This window comes from Artibeus jamaicensis, unplaced genomic scaffold (assembly GCF_021234435.1).
Source record: "Artibeus jamaicensis isolate MK-2021 breed Jamaican fruit bat unplaced genomic scaffold, CSHL_Jam_final contig_519, whole genome shotgun sequence".
NCBI lineage: Eukaryota > Metazoa > Chordata > Mammalia > Chiroptera > Phyllostomidae > Artibeus > Artibeus jamaicensis.
In genome coordinates this window covers 20,527,735-20,549,112 of record NW_026521871.1, presented here as the reverse complement: position 1 = coordinate 20,549,112, position 21,378 = coordinate 20,527,735, and the positions used below count along the sequence as shown (strand labels likewise).

The window sequence follows — 21,378 nt, the reverse complement described above, 5'->3', positions numbered from 1 at the left end:
GGTTTAGTCCTGGCCCTACTGTGTACTGGTTGTTTGACCTTGGGCAAGTTCCTTAACTTCTCCTGAACCAATTTTCTCCGCTGTAAAATGGGGATTATAATATTTATTATGTTATATTTAATATAACACATTGAATATATTATGTTCATATATTTTAATTTATTAATGTAAATATATGCTATAAATTTATACAATATATAATATACTGTGTATTTCTGTATTATATAAAATAATATATTAATGTAATATATTGTATTTACTATATTATATTATAATATAAATGGGGGTATATATTTTCTAAAGTTGTTTTGAGGGTTAACTAAGAAAATGTAAGGAAAGCACTTACAGTAGTGCCAGGTACATAGTAAACACTCGTTTACTACTACTTTTGTTATGGCCATCATAATCATCATTATATAATAATCATCAAATTTACATAGAAACTAGATTGATCCTTGAGCTTTTATAGCCTCAAAAGATCTCTACCTAAGGAGTAAACCTAATAAGACAACCTTACAAATAATCAAATAGTTCTTTTTGGAAGGCATTAATGTTGAGTGTTTAACTCATATTTTAAATAAAACAAGACGGGGTACAGATTGTATTAGCATGATGTGTACAAAGTATAAACCAACTCTAAGCTTTTTAAAATTAAGAGTTATCTGATTTTTGAGCCAAATATTTTTAATGTATGAAGGTAAGATATTTTAAGGATCATCAGAAACCTTGCTAAAATCTCTTGGTAATACACTAAACAAACACTTTAGGTTGTATTGAAAAAGATTTACAAATAGCCAGAACCCAGAATATCCTCTGAATAGATAAGTGAATAGGAAATACTTTTATTCCTTTAACAAATATTCGAACACAATTTTAGGTGTTAGAGAAACAAAGTTTTTAGGTGTTAGACAAAGCACACATCAATATTTTCATGGACCTTATTACCATCTAGTTTGTGGTGATAGACATAAGAATATGTCAGAAGGTTAAAAGTTCTATATAGAAAAATAAAGGCAGGAAGAATGGGGAATTCATAATGGAAGTGGAAATTGCAGTTTTAAATAGTGTCAGAGAAGTCCTTGCTGCTAAGGTGACATCGAAGGAAAGACTTAAAGGAAATGATGACCTAAGCCAGTGGTGTTTGGGAAAGAGCACTCCAGATGTTACAGAACAAGAGGTCCGAGGGGGGTGGCAGTATTTGGCCCACCTAGGGATGCCAAAAACTGCTACAGGACAAAGGCCCCTCCCAAGGACAGACTGGGCTCTTCTGTCCACCGCCAATTGGAAAGACATCTCTCAATGCCAGAGATTTGTGAAAAGGAAACAAAATGTTTATTTAATGCTATTTAGGCCTAACGCCTCCACTAAAATATCAAAGTCCTTTAGGGTATACACCTACACCCACACAGCACTCCCTTCTCCCACTGTCTCAACTCCCAGTACCGTAAATCAGGAAGAGAGCACTCGTCTGTGTTTCGTCAGCTGTGTCAGGCAAGATCTCTAGTTAATCCAAAGTACTGTGGTACCCTCTAACGGTCCACTGGCAAGGGTTCTTTGTACCCAGTTCCAGTCAAAGTCTCCTGCTTTCCAGGCCACTCAGCCAAAGGGGGCACCCCAAAGGTGCGTGGGCCTCTTCTACCAGAGCTGCAGGGGTCTGCACTCCACCAAAAGCATGTGGTTTTCCCTTTCATCTGGGAAAGAGGGGGTCTGCACTCTGCCAAAACCACGTGGCTCCCTCTTACATGACTTCAGGGGTCCTCCCTCTGCCCCAAACCACGTGGCCCTCTCCTCACCTGGGCAGTTATCCCCTCATGTCTCAGAGCCAATCTTTTCTAAGCTCTCACACAGGCGTTCTCACTCAGGGGTGCAGCCCCTAGTTACATCCTGGGTCGAAGCCACTCCCTTTTCCCTGGCTCAAAACTTGGCCACAGCTATTTAACATATCTATGAAACCAGTCAAAGGTTATAGATAATGTTAAATAATCATTCCAGAGGTTAGCTGCAAAACTGTTGCTATGCAAAACAGCTCTCAATGGCCCTGCTCTATTTGTCTCTTCCCCTTGGTGGGTATGGGGGGGGGGGGGGCTGAGGACATCTTATATGTCTCTCCAATATTCCTATACACTTTGAATTCCAGACACCATTCCAAATCTTTTTTTTGGGGGGCCCCCCTTGGCTGCACCCTGTATCACAGACACAGAACACTAAGTAAAAATTTTTGAAGTGGGTACATGCCTGGCACATTCTATTGGTAGCTGCTAGCAGTTGGGTAAAGAGATTAGTAGTAGGAGATACAGTCAGAGAGGTAATGGATGTGATGCAGGTGCCAGATCAAGGTCATTTAAGTTGTAGTAAGGATTTTTGCTTTTATAAAACTCTGACTTAGATAGGGAGACACTGTAAAGTTTTAGGTGCAAAAGACTGTTGTGAATTGCTTTTAATCCTCTACTCAAAGGCATTTTTTCATTGCTTTTAGAGAGAGAGGAAGAGGAGTGGGGAGGAGGGGTGGCAGTGGGGGCAGGATAGCAGAGAGAGTGATGCGAGAAAGAAATATTGGTTGCCTCCCATATGCACCCAGACTGGGTATCTAACCTGCAATCTAGGTGTGCACCTTGACCAGGAATCGAACCCTCAGCCTTTAGGTTACAGGACAGTGCTCCAGCCAGCTGAGCCACACCAGCCAGAGCATGACCTGACTTATTTTTAAAAGGACTACTTTGGCTGCTCTGTAGGGAATTGATTACAAAATATTACTGCATTAATAGTTAAAGACTATTGCAGTAGCCTAGGCAAGAGCTGGTGATGGCTTAGACCAGGGTGGCAGCAGTGGAGGTTCAGGGGGAAGTGATCAGATTCTGCTTCTCTTTAGCACGTGGAGCCCAAAACGTTTGTTGAGGCAATATAGTGTACATAGGAGGTAATAGTGCAGACTCTGTAGCCAGACTGGGTTAAAATGTTGTCTTTGCCACTTCTTTACTTACCTTAGAAAACTTAAATTCTTTATGCTTCGGTTTTCTTAGCTACAAAATAGAGATGATAATAATACTCATCTTTTAGTATTGTTGTAAAAATAAAACAATTTCATAAACATACAAAGGATTTAGAACATTGTTTGGCACATAGTACTATACTTGTATTTATTAGCAGCTGTGAATTATTATTGTTGTTAACTGGATAGGGTATGTGAAAGAGAGGAGTCAAAAGATTTTTGACTTTTTTTTTGGACTCCAGAGCTTTGGATCTGAGTATGAGCATCAGTGAAATAGCTATTAGCTGAGACAGGAAAGACTGCTCAAGCAGCAGGTTTGGGGAAATCAGGAACTCTGTTTTGTACATAGTAAATGTGAAGTGGCTGTTAGACATCCAGAGATACTGAGTTGATAATGGGATATATGAGTTTAGAATTAAGGGCAGTACAGGTTGGAGGTATACATTTGGAAGTTATTAGCAAAAAAAGTGATATTTAAGACCATTTTAAAAGAAAGGATTGATTGCACCCTAAAATGAGATTGAGGATATGTAGTTCAGACAGCCCCTTCTTAGAGCCTCTGTTCTTCGTAAGCTACCTAACAAGCCATTGTGGGAGAGCCAAATTATTACAGACTCCATGGAGCATTCCAGATTCTTTCATTGCTTTAGAATTTCACATGATCAGAATTGCTTGAAATAAATAGTATTAACTGAGTCTTGGAAATCTTTTATCTTTCCCTGGCCAGGTAGCTCCAGTTGGTTAGTGCAGTGTCCCAATACGCCAAGGTTTCAAGTTCTATTTTCTGTCAAGACACATATAAGAATCAACCAATGAATGATGCATAGATAAATCGAATAACAAATTGATTTTTTCTCTCTCTCTCAGATCAAAATTTTTTAAAGAAATCTTTCGTTTTAATAAGACGTGTCATAAAAAGTGTTGGTAGCGAATTAACTTGTAAAGGGGAGCTCATTGGTGGTAGTTTCATAAATTGGCTTATCTGCACATGGATTTTATTGTCTTTTTAAATCCTCATCAGTGAAATGCTTAAGCTTAATGTAAGCCATGTCCATAGGAAGCATTGTGCAATCTTTTGTTAAAAGAACAAAAAATCATCTGGCCAGGCTCACGTGGATCCATTAAGTGTAACATCAGGCCTGAAGTACTTCTGGCAGTGGTAATCCTCAGTGATGTTTTTCATGTAAACCAGGAAATCAGTCCTCCAGCTACAAAGCAATTCTGAGCAGCGACTCTAGATCCCATAATGGATATGTATTTGGCAGTTGGGTTGGAGCAGGGTGGGCCAGATAAGATGTTGATAATCTAAACTGATACTCAACTCAGGCAGTAGTTTTTACTCAGCAGCCTTGGAGGGATGAGTATCATTGATCGGAAGCTATTTTTCTTACAAAACTTCTGGCATTTGTTCTACTCATGGTAGTCACTGCATGGCATATGGGATCTAGAAGGATCATGTTAAGAAGATGCTGGTGAGCATTTATATTGAACACACATTCACTGGTTGTCTTCTTTGTACAAGGCCTTGTGTTAGCTTCTTGTGGTCCAAAGATGAATGTGATGTGATCCCTGCCCTCAGGAGCTATCAGTGGAGACAAGACAACAAATAATCATTTCAACATAATGTGATAAGGACAGTGATAGAGATGTCTATGTAGATATATGTGACTATAAAGAAGAGCCATTAACTTAAAGGAAGAGCTGGGGGAAGAGGTCGTCAGGGCAGACTTCCTAGAAGAGGTTATATCTGAACACTGGGTCTTGAAGGATACATAGTAGGTAACCAGAAAAGGGAAGGAGAACATGCCCTGAACTGGCTGAGAAAACTGTATGGGCAAAAACCTGGAGGTACGAAACTATATGTCACATCAGAAGAACCAATTTACAGTTGTGACCCTTAGCATATATGGATTTAAATAGAAGGTTTTCATTATTCCCACATGATCCATGATGGAGTTCGGCGGGGTGTTTTTTTGTTTTGTTTTGTTTTGTTTTGTTTTGCTGTAGCATATATAGGATCTTTAACTACAAAGCTGGTGAGCAGATCCCATCGGAATTCACATTTCAGCAAGTGTGTCCTCTGCATATTATTACATATGCAATACCACCCATGAAATGATTTTAAAACTTTATTCTTTATGAAGATAGGCCTAGAAAGTGCTGATGGTAGAAAAGGGAGCAGGGCCTTAAGTGGTTTGAGAGAAACTAGATTGTAGTTCCGAATTCAGAAGTGACCAGGATTATTATCATGAGTATTATTTGTATATCAATGATTTTTCAAAAAATGTTTAATTACAATAAAACTTTTATTTTTCTAAGCAAAGTTTTCCTAGCATCCTCAAATAAAATAGATGAAAGCAGAGATCATCTGGTTTCCAGGAACCCTATTTACTTGGCTCTACTGTTCCACTCTGTGGTTGTTGAGGCACAGCTCCATAGAACCTAGTATTCTTCCATGTACTGAAGTTCTGTGGAAAAAAAAGATTCCTAGGAAACACTACGATCTGTACAAGAATTATTTATCAAGTGGGAAAAAAAATTTTGTGACAACTGAAAAGGCCTGTTTTTTAGACTGTAAGCTGAATCTTGATTTTTAGCTCTAGCATAAAAAAAATGGAATGCTAAGAGAAGGAGCTTGCTGGCTGTTGAACTCAGTCCATTTTTATTCTGCGTCCCCCACTTGAGATCTGTCTGTTCCACAGCACAGCAAACTAAATGTCAGAATTACACATGAAAGACTTGATCAACAGAGTGAGAAGGGAAGGGCATATCGTTTCCACAGTGAGGCAGTGGAGGTAGATTAAAAATACTGACATGATGAAGATATACTTTCTGCACAAAACGGTAGTAGATTGTAGGGTTTCTTTTCTTTGTTAGGGATGAAGTGTCAGGGAGTTGGCAAAGGCAGGCTTTAAGGAGATGATATCACAAAATTCAGACCCAGAGCTGTCTAACTCCTAAGGCAGAACTCTCCTCTGTTTTCCTTCCTCAACGTAATCTGCCCCGGGGCGACGGGGGGGGGGGGGTACAAGACCAACCAAGAACATCTTGGGGTTTATTACTGATTAGAAGATTCCCCCCACGAAGTGCACTTGAATTGAAACAAAAACTCCAGTTGGTTAAAAAATATGGTCAGAATATCTCTGAGATAAAATTTTAGCAGAACAATGGAACTAGGTCTGCAGCATCAGTTTACACAAGGCCACAGTATAGCCCATTCTATGAAATTGGCCCTGAAAAAGATCCACTTTCAGAAAAACTAAAGTATTCAAGCTCCTGTTTGTTTTCAGACTCATTGCAAAGCCCCTTCTCTTACTTTAAAATGTCTTCTTTATTTTCTCAGAAATGATGTGGATTATTTAGTGCGCAGAATACAAAATTTCCTAAAAGAGCCAGTACTCTATAAAGCATACGTACGTTGACTTCGTCACACTAAGTAGGGGCTCTCTTTTTTTGAAGATAGTAGTGTCAAGTCATGGATTTCTGAATCTTTTCTAGTTACATATTTGGATTTTGAGTAATGAACTAGGTAAAGAATTTTATTTTTAAAAAGGTAACTTCTTGAATTTTACTGTGTTTGTCAGGCATAATCTGATTTAACACACGTTTAACATTTTTTTCAGATAATTTCTTGAGACGTGTTAACTCCATTGTGTAGATAAGAAAATTTAGGTTCAATGAGAACAAGTAGGTGTCCTAACAACACACAACTAGTAAGGTGATACAAAGGCAGCTGTGAACCCAGGTCCTTTTGCTCGTCCATGCCCTTTCCACCGTATTACCTTTATACATGATTGTTCTCAAAGTCAGGTGCTACCATGTTCTGACACTTTCATTCACTTAGAGAAAGTCAATAGATTTTTGGTGTTTGCGAATGCAAATTGTAAGACATTATAAAGCTTATCTAATATTCTGCCCTAGATGGCTCTATTCTGCCCCTGATTAATTCGTGTTTTGAGGTTAATCTTTCTCTGTTTAAATGTTCTCCTGGGCTGTTTTTGATCAGTTAATTCAGGTAAATTAATAGATAATTTAAGCCTTGCAAATGAATTCTTAATGAGAATTCACTTCTTATTAAGAATAGTAAGAGACAAAGTACAAACAAAGCAGTATAGTCTGCTTGTTATAGCAACAGTTAGTTAGACATGAATCATGGCTTTGACCATATCCCTAGCTTTGTAGCACATTGCCTAGTCTATAAGTAGTCAAAATATATTTAACTGACAGATTTATCATCCTGGGTTTTTTCTATACGAATTAATTCTAACCTCGGCCATAAGTGTCTTTGACTTGCTGCTGCACTGATGGATATGAGCAGACTTGTAGGCCCTCAGAGCAGCGGTGTCGACTGGGTGATGCTGCTGCTGTCAGACGGCCTCGTGGGAAGGTGGCAGGAGGAGGTACCTCAGCAGTCGGTTCGTTTGTAAATTAGTGACAAAAAATGTTTGCTTTTTTGGGTTGTGAGAACTGGTAGATTACCTAGCCAGCTGCCTAGCCACAAGACCAACTGTTCAGAAAGGAGACTGTTACTATTTTACTGTAGCATTGAATTACATTAATTATTCCTTTGGTTCAGACACTGTACATATATATTCCTTGTTTGTGCCCAAAATGTGAAGTATCTTGGAAGGAAATATATTTTGAAATCTTTTAATATTTGAATTTTTAAAAGAACAACTTAATTTGGTATAAAAAATAATAGACAGTAATAACAGCTTACTCTGTGCCAGATACTGTTGTGAGCACTGTTACATTTATTAACTCATTTTGTCCTCACAGCAGTCCTCTGAAGTGGGCATTAATATTATCCTCATTGTACAGTTGGTGAAATAGATACAGATGTTAAGTAACTTGCCCAAGGTCACATGGCTAGCAAGTAGTAAAGCTAGATTGGAACCCAACCAGTTTATGCCAGAATCCATGCTTCACTACTGCACTAAATATAGCAAGATTCAGTATTCTTATTTTTTTGATCCATGCCTTTTTGTGTATGTTTCAGAAGATCCTTCCCTGTTTTTCAATACTGCCTTCTAAAAGGTTTAAATTTTACTTTTCACATTTGCAATTTAGTTGTTTGGAGTGAGGTAAGAACCTAATTTTGTGTTATATATTGAACAGGACCAAAGTTTTACCACCCCAAATGTGCCTTTTGGGATATTGATTTTAAGAAACAAAAGGCTCAGAAAGAACCTTTGACCTTTCTCCCCCTTTCCTGCCAAAGAAAACCCTGCTTTGGGAAGGATTAACCTTAAAGATTTTCACCTTAGCCTGTCTGAGTTAGGTTTGCTAGGTAGGAAGGATCCAAGCAGGAGCTTGTTAGCTAGATTTCCCTTTGTCCTGTTGTTTCTGGGGTGCCTCGCAGGAATTTATTTGCCCTGTGTATTTTACTCTTTCTCAGCCACCTGTGACTTGCCTGTTTCCCCTTCAGAATCCCAGGCCTCTGTCCCCTTTTGTCCTTTGTCCTTATGGCATATAAGTGTCTACTACCCAATGTGTTTTAGGTCTCATTATGATACCCCAATATAGGTAATAATAAATCTTGGACTTTTTCTCCTTTTAATCTGTCAGTTTGATTATTAAGCCCAGCTAGAAAAACTTAGAAGGTGGGAGGAATATTATTTTTTTAGCCTCCACAATATGGATAACCTAATATGCTAGCAAAGGCTGTTGGTAAAAAGAACCACCTTTCAGTTGGTATATTCGTAACTTGTGGCTAAGTCATGCCCTTCTGTTGCTAAGTATTTGTCTCTCTAAGTGATTTGTTCATAGCTGGCCTATAACTCTGTAGTTCATTACATCTTCCTCTTTCCTCCTCCACTGCTCTCCCTCTCTCCTCTTTTCTCCTCCCCTCTGCTCCCTTCATCTCGAGATTTCTCCTGTTCTCTCCTTTCTTTTTGAGGATAGTGCCTGCCAAAAGTGGGAGTAGTTACTGAGTAATCCAGTGACTCATGGTTTCAGGTGTTAAACTATCCTCCTTCTGAAGCTGTAATTCACTTTTCTTTGGACAATGGGTTCTGTCAGATGTGTTCATGCAAGGTGACTGTGCACTGGAAGGATATAGCCCAGGTCGGGGAGAAGTCTGATTAAGACAAGCTGGTTTATTTGTTTAGTTATTTTGTAGAGAAATAAACTCACATCTAAACTGGTCATTTGTAGATAATTATATTGAAAGTTTGTTGGTTTTTTCCTTTTATTTCATTTATGTTTTATTTATGCTATTACAGTTGTCCCAAATTTTTCCCCTTTGTCCCCCTCCACTCAGCATCCCCAACTTCCTCAGGCAGTTCCCACACCATTGTCCTTGTCCTTGGGTCCTGCATATATGTTCTTTGGCTACTCTGATTTCCTATGCTATACTTTGCATCCCCATGACAATTCTGTGACTACCAGTTTGTACTTCTTGATCTCATCACCTTTTTCACCCATCCTCTGACACTCCCTCCCATGTGGTAACCATCAAAATGTTTTGTATATCTGTGATTCTGTTTCTGTTCTGCTCGTTTGTTTTTTTAGATCATATTATTGATAGATATGTATTTGCTGCCATTTTATTGTTCATGTTTTTGATCTTCTTCTTAAAGAAAGTCCTTTTTACATTTCATATAATACTGGTTTGGTGATGATGAATTCCTTTAGTGTTTTCTTGTCTGGGAAGCTCTTTATTGGTCCCTCAATTCTAAATGATTGTTTTGCTGGACAGAATAGTCTTGGTTGTAGGTCCTTGTTTTTCATCACTTTGAATATTTCTTGCAAATCCCTTCTAACCTGGAAAGCTTTTTAGAAGTTTTTTTTTGGGGGGGGGGGTTGTTTGTTTGTTTGTTTGTTTTTGTTTTGTTTTAAGAAATCAGCTGACAGTTCTGGGGGCCCTCTTATAGGGAACTGCTTTTCTCTTGCTGCTTTTAAGATTCTCTTTATCTTTAACCTTTGGCATTTTAATGATGATGTGTCTTGGAGTGGGCCTCTTTGCATCCACCTTGTTTGGGACTCTGTGCTTCCTGGACTTACCTGTATTTTTACGGACCATAAGACGCACCCAGGTTTTAGAGGAAAATAGGGAAAAAATTGTAGTAAAAAAAATGTGATAAAATATTTAATAACATAAATAACATAGTATTTCACCAATGTAAATGTAAACAGAACTCAACAGCAGCACTGACAGCCATTATTCCTCCCAAATTTCGGGGGAGGGGTGCATCTTATAGTCCAAAAAATACTGTATATGCCTATTTCCTTCATCTAGTTAGGGAAATTTTCTTTCATTATTTTTTCAAATACAGTTCCAATTTCTTGTTCTTTCTCTTCTTCTGGCACCCATATGATGCCAATGGTGGTATGTTTAAAGTCGTCCCAGAGGCTGCTTACATTATCCTCATTTTGGGGGGAAAAGGGGATCTTTTATTGTTGTTCTGATTGGTTGTTTTTTGCCTCCTTATGTTCCATATTATTGATTTGATTCTTATCTTCATCCACTCTACTGTTGTTTCTCTAAATTATTCTTTAATTAGTGTATCCTTCGTTTCTGACTGGATATTTTTTTATGCAGCTGAGGTCCTCACTAGATCCTGTGAGCATTCTTATAACCAGTATTTTGAACTCTACATCCAATAGATTGCTTATCTCCATTTTGTTTAGTTTTTTATCTGGGGTTTTATTCTGTTCTTTCATTTGGGCCATATAGCTTTATCTCCTCATTTTTACAACCTTTCTGTGTTTGTTTTTATGTATCAGGTAGAGATACTATGTCTGCCAAGCTTGAAAGAGTAACCTAATGTAGTAGGTGTCCTGTAGGGTCCAGTGGCACAGCCTCCCTTATTACCCAAACTGGGTACTCAAGGTGCATCCACTGTGTATGCTGTGTATACACTCTTGTAGTTGAGTCTTGATTGCTGTTGGCACATCCAAGGTCAGCTACCACTTGTGTTGTCTGAGGTCACGCAGCATTAGCTACAAAGCAATCTGCAGATGGCTACTACTTGTGCTGGGCTTGGAGGTACCCTGGAGAGGCCTCTCTGTGACCCACAATCAGTTACTGCTAGTACCTGGCCTGGGGCAACTTAATGAGAGGGCAGGGCTCACCAAAGCCAGATCCTGCTTGTTTGAGAGAGTTCAGGAAAATCTGAAGCATTGGCCAAGACAAGCCATTCATATGGAAAAGCCACTGGAAACAGCATGGGTGGCCCTGAAAGTTGGGTGGGACAAGGCCTCAGGGAATTACCAGATGGAGCAAACAGTATGAGCCAGTTTGATGGAGTGTCAGATCTGGCACCTGCCTGCTGGCTTTGTGGGGGAAGGGCTGAGGAAAGGAACAGTGGCCTGTGCTAGCACTTCTGTCTGGGAGAAAGGTGCCCCCCATTCTCATCCTGATGCTGAACAATTCAGTTCCTCCCCATATGTCTCATGCCTTTCAATCTGTTGCCCAGCACTGGATCTCAGATGGAATGAGTCTGAGTAATTCTGTGCATGGCTCATTTAAGAGAAACTACTTGGGGTTCCAGCAGTTCCTGTCTTCCACAGCCTCAATCCCCACTGGTTTTTAACTGGTTTTTACAGCCAGAAGTTATGGAAACTTATCTTCCTGGCACTGGAATCTTGGGCTAGGGGGGCTACTGTGAAGTTAGAATTCTTCAGTCCTGAGATAACCCTCCTGATTTTTATCTGGCACACATAGGTGTGGGACCAGCCTGTTCCATGTCTCCACACCTTCTACCAGTCTTAATGTAGTTTCTCCTTGAATTCCATAGTTGTAGGACTTCCCATTCAGTTCAATTTCTGACAGTTCTGAATGATGGTTCATTGTTCTATGGTTTAGTTGTAATTTTGATGTGGTCGTACAAGGAGGCGAGTCATGTTTATCTATGCCACCATCTTGACTGAAAATCAATTCTAGAGATGTATTAAAATTTTGATTCTAGACTAAAAGCCATGTTTTCACCAGGATAGCCAATATTTATCCTCCCAGAGTAATAGTTAAATTCGATTTTCCATATCTATTATTTCTTCAGATAAAAGATTGTACATAAGTTAATATTCAAATGAATAACAGCCTAAGAAAATGAGACCATACATAAGCTGGTAGTGTTGGATCTAATAGTAAGTCATATTTGTCTTCCAATTTTATATTATGGTAGATTTTGAACTACCAGGCATTAACTACACAGTCAGGATCATATTACAAACTGTAGTTATGGGGTATGGAAGCCCATTTAGAAAGAAAATCATACAGTGGGAACCCTGTACAACCTAAGAGCGTGAACCTAAGGCACTAAAGAGAGGAGGCTTCTAGGAGCTGCTGCTTAAACTCTTAGCAACCTGATTATCTGGGACTTTGACTCATCCTCCCTTCTGGCAGCTGTCTCTGGTCCTTTCATTGCTTCTTAGCATGTACCTAAATGAATGGGGCAGATGGAGGGAGTGGTGCGAAACAGTTATTGTGCTAGCCCCTAACTATTCTGGATATTCTTTTTTATTAGTGGAATATGATGTCATTATATTATTCATTTCAGTTTTAAATTACCTTTTGACTTTATTTAAAGGCATAATATTTCTTAAGCGTTCATCTAAAAAGAAAATAATATTGTTTTTATCCCCATAAAAAGTAATGTATTGAACCTGGTGAATTAAATGTGTTTTAGAGTTAGAGATCAGCATAATTCTGTTCAGACGGCAAACTGAGGAGGTACAACCAAGGTGAAAAAAAAGAGAATGCCTGTCTAGATTGGCAAGTTAATTATTAGTATTTCATGAATATTTCAGAATTGGTATATTACTGTCATCACAAAAATGTCAACTTTTTTTAATACGAGGGTAACCTATATGTAGTTCTTTCTAGCAAAGTGCTGCTCCTGATAGATTAGGGATGGGAAGCAAGGAAAAGGGTGTGCTCTTAAATCTCCAGTGTGGTAAATTTGTATGTTGACATTCTTACTGGGCATTTTTATGACCCTGGGGTGGTTATTTTATTATTTCTGTTACTGCTTACTAGAAAACAGTGTCTGAAGCCTTTTAGCATAGGCCCTACTCTAAATTCAGCACCACAGGCCACACCCAGTTTCAACTTGTTGAAGGATTTCTCCTGAGTTAAAACTAACCTGCCCCCTGCTTTAGCTAACAGCTTTTGAAGTATGATAGTTTACGTTTTCAGATCTGAGCAGCCATGTCTTCAACTCTTTGGAATGGTCACTCGCCCATGTGAAAGAGAAGTCATTGTGTGTGTGTGTGTGTGTGTGTGTGTGTGTGTGTGTGTGTGTGTGTGTGTGTTATAGAGTCCCTTTCCTAACAGTAAATGTTTCCTGGATGGAACTGACTATATTTGGCCTCCAAAAGGCCTGAATTTAGTCATTGACTTGTTTACTTACTTACCTTTACTGTCTCTAATATTCACATATGTTGCCCAAGTTTATCACAGTGTTGGGATTTGTGTTTTGGGTTTTAACTCTCAAGAGTATACCACATTCATCTTCGCCATTTTCATCAGTACCTTCTCTTTGCTACCTGCACTTGTCTCCAGCTATTCATGTGTCCCTTTTATAATAGAGACAAATTCTATCACCCTTAACATGATTGGGACAAAAAAAACTACTGTGATAAAAAAATTGGATTTTCATAACTGGCCAGTAAAATACCTGCCAACATTTTCAGATGACTATGGTCTGAGAACATAGGTTGGAATTACAGTGATGTCTGAATACTAAAATGATTTTATATAATTAAATTGAAATGCAGAGAACCTTGTTTTACTTTATAAGTGTTTATAAACAGAAGTATATATGAAGAATGTAAATTAGTTTATGCTTTAAATCCACTAGAGGAGCTGTTTTTTCAAGATATACTGTACTAAATTCTCTACCAAAAGAAAAATACCCCAGTTTACATCTTGTGCAAATCTTGTTTCATACATCTGTTTTGCTTAAAGAAAAGTATACTTGACTGGCCCATTGGTTCTAGAGAAGTAGTATTCCTCTTGGGCTCCTTTTAACATCCATCCACCTCTTGCTTTTCTGCCAGATCGAGCGGTTGGAAGTAAGCAGCCTTGCCCAGACTTCCAGTGCAGTGGCCTCCAGCACCGATGGCAGCATCCACACAGACTCTGTGGATGGAACACCAGACCCTCAGCGAACAAAGGCTGCTATCGCTCACCTGCAGCAGAAGATCTTGAAGCTCACAGAACAGATTAAGATTGCACAAACAGCCCGGGATGACAACGTTGCTGAGTACTTGAAGCTTGCCAACAGCGCAGATAAGCAGCAGGCCGCCCGCATCAAGCAGGTCTTTGAGAAAAAGAACCAGAAATCTGCCCAAACCATCCTCCAGTTACAAAAGAAGCTTGAGCACTACCACAGGAAGCTCCGGGAAGTGGAACAGAATGGGATTCCCCGGCAGCCAAAGGATGTCTTCAGGGACATGCACCAGGGTTTGAAGGATGTGGGAGCAAAGGTGACTGGCTTCAGTGAAGGTGTGGTAGACAGTGTCAAAGGTGGACTTTCCAGCTTCTCCCAGGCAACCCATTCAGCAGCAGGAGCCGTGGTCTCAAAGCCCAGAGAGATTGCCTCACTAATTCGGAATAAATTCGGCAGTGCAGACAACATCCCTAACCTGAAGGACTCTTTAGAAGAAGGGCAAGTGGATGATGGGGGGAAAGCTTTAGGAGTGATTTCAAACTTTCAGTCAAGCCCAAAATATGGTAGTGAGGAAGATTGTTCTAGTGCCACTTCAGGCTCAGTGGGAGCCAACAGCACCACTGGAGGCATCGCTGTAGGAGCATCTAGCTCCAAAACCAATACCCTGGACATGCAGAGCTCAGGATTTGATGCACTACTACAGGAGATCCGGGAAACCCAGGCCAGACTAGAGGAATCCTTTGAAACCCTCAAGGAACATTATCAGAGGGACTATTCATTAATAATGCAGGCCTTACAGGAAGAGCGATATAGGTAAGTTATATGGAATTAAAATCCTAAATTATGGTTGGGGTTCCTTTTCTTTCAGATGTGGGTGGTGACTTTGAAAAATCTTTGTAGAGTGCCTTTCCCTGGAATGTCCAGAGCACTTCAGATGTGTCATCTGATGACTGAACATGTTCCTATCATTGAGTGCAAAAGACAGGCACAGCAAAATTAAATGACTCCCAAGATCACACATCAGTGAAGCTTTGTAGCAGAGGGGTGGCAGTTATTGTACCTCTGCAGTCTTCCATTCCAGTTTAAGACTTTCAAGTGAATACCAAGCTTTCTGAGGCCATTCATTCATCATCACAGAATCACAAGTCATTACAATCTGTAGCTGTACTACATTGAATTCAAAAGATCTGTTATAACCCTCTGAAGTTTGTATAAATCATAGATAAAACCCGGCCAAAATATCTACCCCTGCAGATATTTGGCCTTAAGCACATTTATCTAGGCAGTTGATGTAGAAAGGGTAGACTAGAAGTAAATCCAGATAAGCATATCTGTTACCTCTAGTATGAATTGGCAAGCATTTGAATGGGAGTGGACTAAAACATGTGAAATGGTTCTACAATAGTCAGAGAATTCCCAAAGTGCTAAATGCATTGACTTACAATCTGTGCTAAAGGTAGAAGCTAATATCTTTTTTGTTTCATATTATACTGCATATAATATTAATAGTATACTCCATGTGAATATTCCATATTCATATTAGACCACTTTTAGTTGATCTCCAAATGTATGTTTTTTCCCCTTGTTTCTATCACATGCAGATAGAAAAAATATTCCCTATGGAGTACTTAGTCAGATCCAAACTTTGTCAACCAGAAACAGACCACCCCACTGATACACAGATTAAGGGCTGATCTTATGGGAGCCACAGGTTGGGTTAGGTCTTAAAAGATGTGAGTTCTGCTTTTGTCCCAGTTACTAACCAGAGGGAATCCTCAGTAATTCAACTACATCAAGGATTGAACAATTTCTTAAGGTCCCTTTCACCTCTCTTATTTTTACTTGATTTTTTTAAGTTTGCTTTTATGAGATAATCTTAGGAGCCTGAAACAAATTATTCACATGTATCAGTTAGCTCTGAAAGGACTTATCAGCAGCAAGCTCTTTCACATGTGAAGATACTAATCAGTAATTCAGTTCTACCTCTGATCTTTACTCTTCAGTCCTTCAGTTCTAACAAGAACTTATAGGAAAAGAAAAGAGAAATAAGTGTGGGTGAGAGAAGTGGGGTTCTAAAAGCAAATACATTACTTTTCTTAATTCAGTGTTTTGTATATACTTTAATATATGTAGAAGACAATATCTAAAGCAGTGAGCAGTCTAACAAATATTCAAATGGCTCCGAAAGATAAAACACCTGGCCCTTCGTACCATATTATACCTAACTCTTAGGTTCAAATTATAGTTCTGCCAGTTACTAATCTTGAAAACTGGGTGAGTTTCTTACATTCCTAAGTCCTGGTTTCCAGGAAAATAATAGTCCTTCATAAGGTAACTGTGACATTTAAATGAACTAATTTATGTAAAGCACTTAGCTTGGTGCCCAGCCCAGTAAGTACTCTGTTGATGTTAAATAGCAGCTGCTACTGCTGCTATTATATTACACCCCTCTGAATCATGGAGACCTGGGTGTTCCATAGTCAGTTGCTTGAAAAACCAATTGCCTGCTTCAACCCTTTTATTTTAAACGGACAAATTTCAGTTTTTATATTCTTCTAGAGTTTAAAGTTCATATAGAGTTGTTATGTCTTCAAGTCAGATGTAAGCCAATGTGAGAAAATTAGAGAGGAAAAACAGGTCTCCCCAACCTTTGTATCAATTTCAAATAATTCAGCCCTGGCTGGTGTGGCTCAGTGGATGAGTGCTGGCCTGCAAACCAAAGGGTTGCCAGTTCAGTTCCCAATCAGGGCACGTTCCTGGGTTGCAGGCCAGGTCCCTGGTGGAGGGGCACACAAGAGGTAACCACACATTGATGTTTCTCTCCTTCTCTTTCTCCCTCACTTCCCTGCTCTCTAAAAATAAGTAAATAAAATCTTTTAAAAAATAGCTGATACCCAGGAGGCAGGAAAGACATAATATAATGTGTAATTTGATTTTTGTCATACTGCTTCAACTTTAGAATAGTCTTTACTTAAAACAGAATTTTGAAGGAAGAAAGCCTTTCCCTCCAAGAAAGGCAGTGGAAAAGTCACAGGCTTTCTCAACTGCTGTGTTGCATCAGTATTACTAAGTACAGAACAATTAGTGATTTCTCCTTCATTACATATGCCTTTATAGAGTAAATCTGTCTAATTTTATTGGTCTTTGAACTGTTTCACTAAGTGATTGAATCTTACTCTTTAAGCACCAGAACTTTTTACGTTGTAGTGTAAGGTTACCTTCCTCTACAGTAAACAGTCTTACACACTTTCTATAAAGTTCTTTTGTCTGCTTTTTGTGGTTTGTTTTTTCCCCTTTCCATATCTGCTCCACACTGTTATTGAGCTGCCTACAGAAGTCTCTTTACTATTGGGTTGGCCAAACTGTTTAGTTTTTTCCATACGATGGCTCTAACAGTGCTTGTTGTTTTGGGCTTCATTCAAAACAATTTTGTCACATTGTATTGTGATAGCTGTCATATCAGCGTACATTTTTTAAAAGGCGAAATATTTATTTGATCTGAAGAGAAACCAGAGTATTCAGTATGCATTTTTTTAAAAACTTATCAAATTTGTGAATTTTTGTGCAGCCATTTTAATATTGAAGATGGAAGGAAATAAACAGTTTTGGTGTATTATGCTTTGTTATTTTTCAAGAAAGGTAAAAACACAACTGAAACACAATAAAAGATTTGTGCAGTGCTTTGTTTGACAAGGTGCTGTAACTGATTGAATGTGTCAAAAGTAATTTGCCAAGTTTCTTGTACTATTGACATTCTGGCCAAATAATTCTTTGCAGTGGGGCTGTCTTATGTATTGGGAGATGTTTAGCAGGATCCCTGGCTTCTACCCACTAGAAGCCAATAATGGGAGATAGCCAACACACTCAAGATATCCAAATCAATAAAGTTATTGGTGAAAATGAAAAATGTGTTTTTTATTTTACAGAAAAAATATAATGGACTCTTTGGCCAACCAATAATTTCCATTTCTACTCTCCTATATAGCTTGTCCTTTTATCTAGGAAGGAAGTAGGCTATGGATGGACATGGGGGTTCTTCTCTGATCAAGAACCAGTTAATGTGTACATGGCTAATCTAGATGCATTTCTGGTTATTTTCTGTGCTTTGCTTTATTTTACCGATTACCTGAGTTGACAGGAGGCCAGACACAGTGTCGCTGCTTATTATTTAAGGGATGGGGAGGAGGACACTACCATGTCAGCATTTATTAAACTCCTGTGATGTGCACAGTGCTTGGCACTCTCCATATGCAGGGTCTGAAAGAAGTAATGCCTGCTTGAGTGTGGGTGGTAGGGTAATAATATATGGGTGTAATAGTTTATAGTTTTAATTTGAACACTTCACCTAAAGTGTCATATGGTGGAACCAAACCCAGTTTTATCTGACTCCAAAGCCAATGTTCTTCTCGTACCAGGCCAGGTTTGTTCTATTTTCAAGCTCACCCCTAAAATCTCTGTGACTGAAAGACTAGTTAATAGTCTATCTATAAGAAGAAGCCTTGCCCTGACTGATGTAGCTCAGTGGATTGAGCACGGGCTTGCGAATCAAAGGATGGCGGTTCAATTCCCAGTCAGGGCACATGCCTGGGTTGCAGGCCAGTTCCCAGTAGGAGACTCACAAGAGGCAACCATACATTGATATTTCTCTCCCTCTCTCTTTCCCTTCCCCTCTAAAGATAAATAAATAAAATCTTTAAAAAGAAGAAGAAGCCTTGACTGCACTGACCATGGGTTTTGGACCTTTTACACGTCAAAGTATGTGTTTCACTAAAAGTCAAGTCACTAGTTTTAACATGTTTTAGAAAATTTTATATGTGCACAAGCTCTGGAAAGTTTCCTCAAGCTAGAACAATAGTGTAGTTAGGTCACAGGGGAGCTCTACTTAAGGAAACCTCCATTCCTGTTCTTACTCTCTTTCCAGAGCCGCTTCTCAACAATGTCACTCACTCAGTGAGTAAGTAGTGCCAGGTTAGGATTTTTGATCAAGACTGTCTGCTTGCTCTGGAATAATCAGAAGCATTAAGGAGCCTGCAGAGGACAGTCAGTCTGTTTGTCTGTGTGTGTGTGTGTGTGTGTCCATCTCCCTCCCCCCCCCCCTCATATAATTATGCCAGATTAGATAGTACTTCATCCACCCTCATGCACTTAGCCCTGGAAGCCATTGTAGCAGAGCTTGGATCTAAACTCCACTCCAACTTTCAACTAATAACTAGGAGTTTAGATTTGAGCTTTGCGTTGGACATTCAAATATGAGTGAGATTATGTATTTTGGGAAGGTAGGAAGGAGGGTTTAAACATTTTTTTTAGTGATGGGATCTGGACTGACTTCAGGTTGTTCTTGTCTTGCCAGTCTCTTCATCTGTTAAAGTATTGCAGATATGTTGGTGGCAATGGGGTCTGCTCAGTACTTCAGAGATAGAAGGAGCCTTCAGGTGTCTAGTTTAATCTGGTTCTACAAGTGAGTACACTGAGGCCTAGAAAGGTAAAGTGACTTTTACCAGATCACACAGTAAAATGGTTTTAACTTACATTTAATTTGCTGTTTAAAAACTGGAGGACTAGTCCTGTTTCCCTAGTGAGTATAATATGTTAATGAATAACTGCAGGAAAAAATTCAGCTGTTGCAAAATGCTTTGAAAACAGAAGAGAACGAGAAAAACAATGAACAGTTTTACAGGTTCCTTTTATAGTTTTTCCAGTAGAGGATCTGACCCAGAATCATACTCAGCCACTACCTACATTATCATGTAGGGCAGGCTAAAAACCCTTCTGGTGTTGATGAACAGTAATGCCATTTTGAACACTTCTATTTTAAGGGGATTACTGTCCTTTGAAAACTGGCTTTTGAGATTTTATTAAGCCCAGAGATATTTTAAATTGCACTAAGTCATCAGAGTAAAAATACAGAAGGAGGCAGTCACCACAAGCAGTCCCCACATGCAGACCAGTCAGTAACCAGGCTTACTCACTTAGCCTTATTCCACATAGGCCAGTGGAGCTCTAGCCAAACAAACTGTTGTTTAAATATAGTTTTACTTTATTTAATTAGCACTGGGCATAAGACAGATACAACGATGTTAGCCCCTTTATTCCAGGTTGTAGCCCTGTTTGTCATCAAGTAAATTGATTGGAGAATCTCCAAAGGATATGTAGACTAGATTTGGCCAAGAAGTTTGAAATAGAAACCAAAAATAGTGGCTCCAATTAGCTCATTGTTTATAAGAGAAAAAAGCCTAATTAGGAGATGGTGTTAGGAAAGGTAAGTTCCTTTCATAAAAGAGATTTACAGATGAGCTTCTCCCAGTTTAGCCACTAAAAAGGTAATGGAGGGAAAAGAGAAAGGAGGAAGCTTGGAGTAGGGGAGAAAGGGAGAGAAAAGAAATTCATTAATGAATTGAGGTTAGAGAAGCCTGAATTTACTTGCCAGTTCTGAGGCTAATTAGCTGTGTGACCTTCTGTTACTCATCTAAGCCTCAGTTTCTTCTGTGAAAACAAGATAATGCCTATCATACAGGATCGTTGACATTATTAAGTGAAGTAATATGTGTGGAAGCAACACTTATGGTCTGGGGTGTGCCAGGATGTTAGAAAGCTGTCGTTACCAAGTCTCCAGACTGCCCAGAAAGTCCCTCTAGCTGTTATATATTCCCTATATGCTGTAGGCATCTGGTGTCTCTTTAAATTGGTGCACTTCCCTGAAAGTTTGGGGGACTAATTGTCAACTGGTGACTGGTTCTGTACTTTTTGTTTTTCAATTGAGGGCTAGTTCATTGTTTCTGAGCCTCTTTTCAGGCTTCGACACAAATGAGGTAAGAAGAGGTACAAGGCAAAATTCATTTTCCACAGTTCAGCCAAGAATGCCTTCAAGCCCCCACTGCACATCATATCTGCTACCCCAGCTGTGTGTTTTCGTTCTGGTCAGACACTAGCAGAAGCTACCTTAGATCTCTGGCAAGTAATTGGGTAATAATAATTTGCTGCCATAGCTGCCTATCTGTGTCAGCCCTGGAACCTAGTTCTCTGTTTCTCTTCATTCCTGTTCTACAAGATTCTTCACCCATCCTGTCCTAATGATGACCTATTATTACCCAACTAGGGAAGCACCACGGGTTCTCAGAGATGACTCCAGGCTTTCGAGCCACACCCAAAGGGCGCATTAGGTGAAGTATTCCCAACCAGTACACTCACCCATTTTCTCATTCCTCGGGAGCTTGGCCCAAAAGAGCCCTGGCTTATCTGTGATCTAGGAACATGACTACTGTGTTCATTAAT

General features: G+C 39.3%; 1 protein-coding gene across 10 annotated transcripts in view; it reads left to right on the top strand.

The window, feature by feature from the left end:
- Positions 1–21,378, top strand: part of TMCC1 (transmembrane and coiled-coil domain family 1) — a 195,218-nt gene that overhangs the window by 157,811 nt on the left and 16,029 nt on the right. For all 10 annotated transcript variants that reach the window (XM_037139346.2, XM_037139347.2, XM_037139348.2 and 7 more), the window contains one exon: positions 13,994–14,919. In XM_037139346.2, the coding sequence (XP_036995241.2) occupies positions 13,994–14,919 (926 nt within the window). The remainder of the gene's footprint in view (positions 1–13,993; positions 14,920–21,378) is intronic.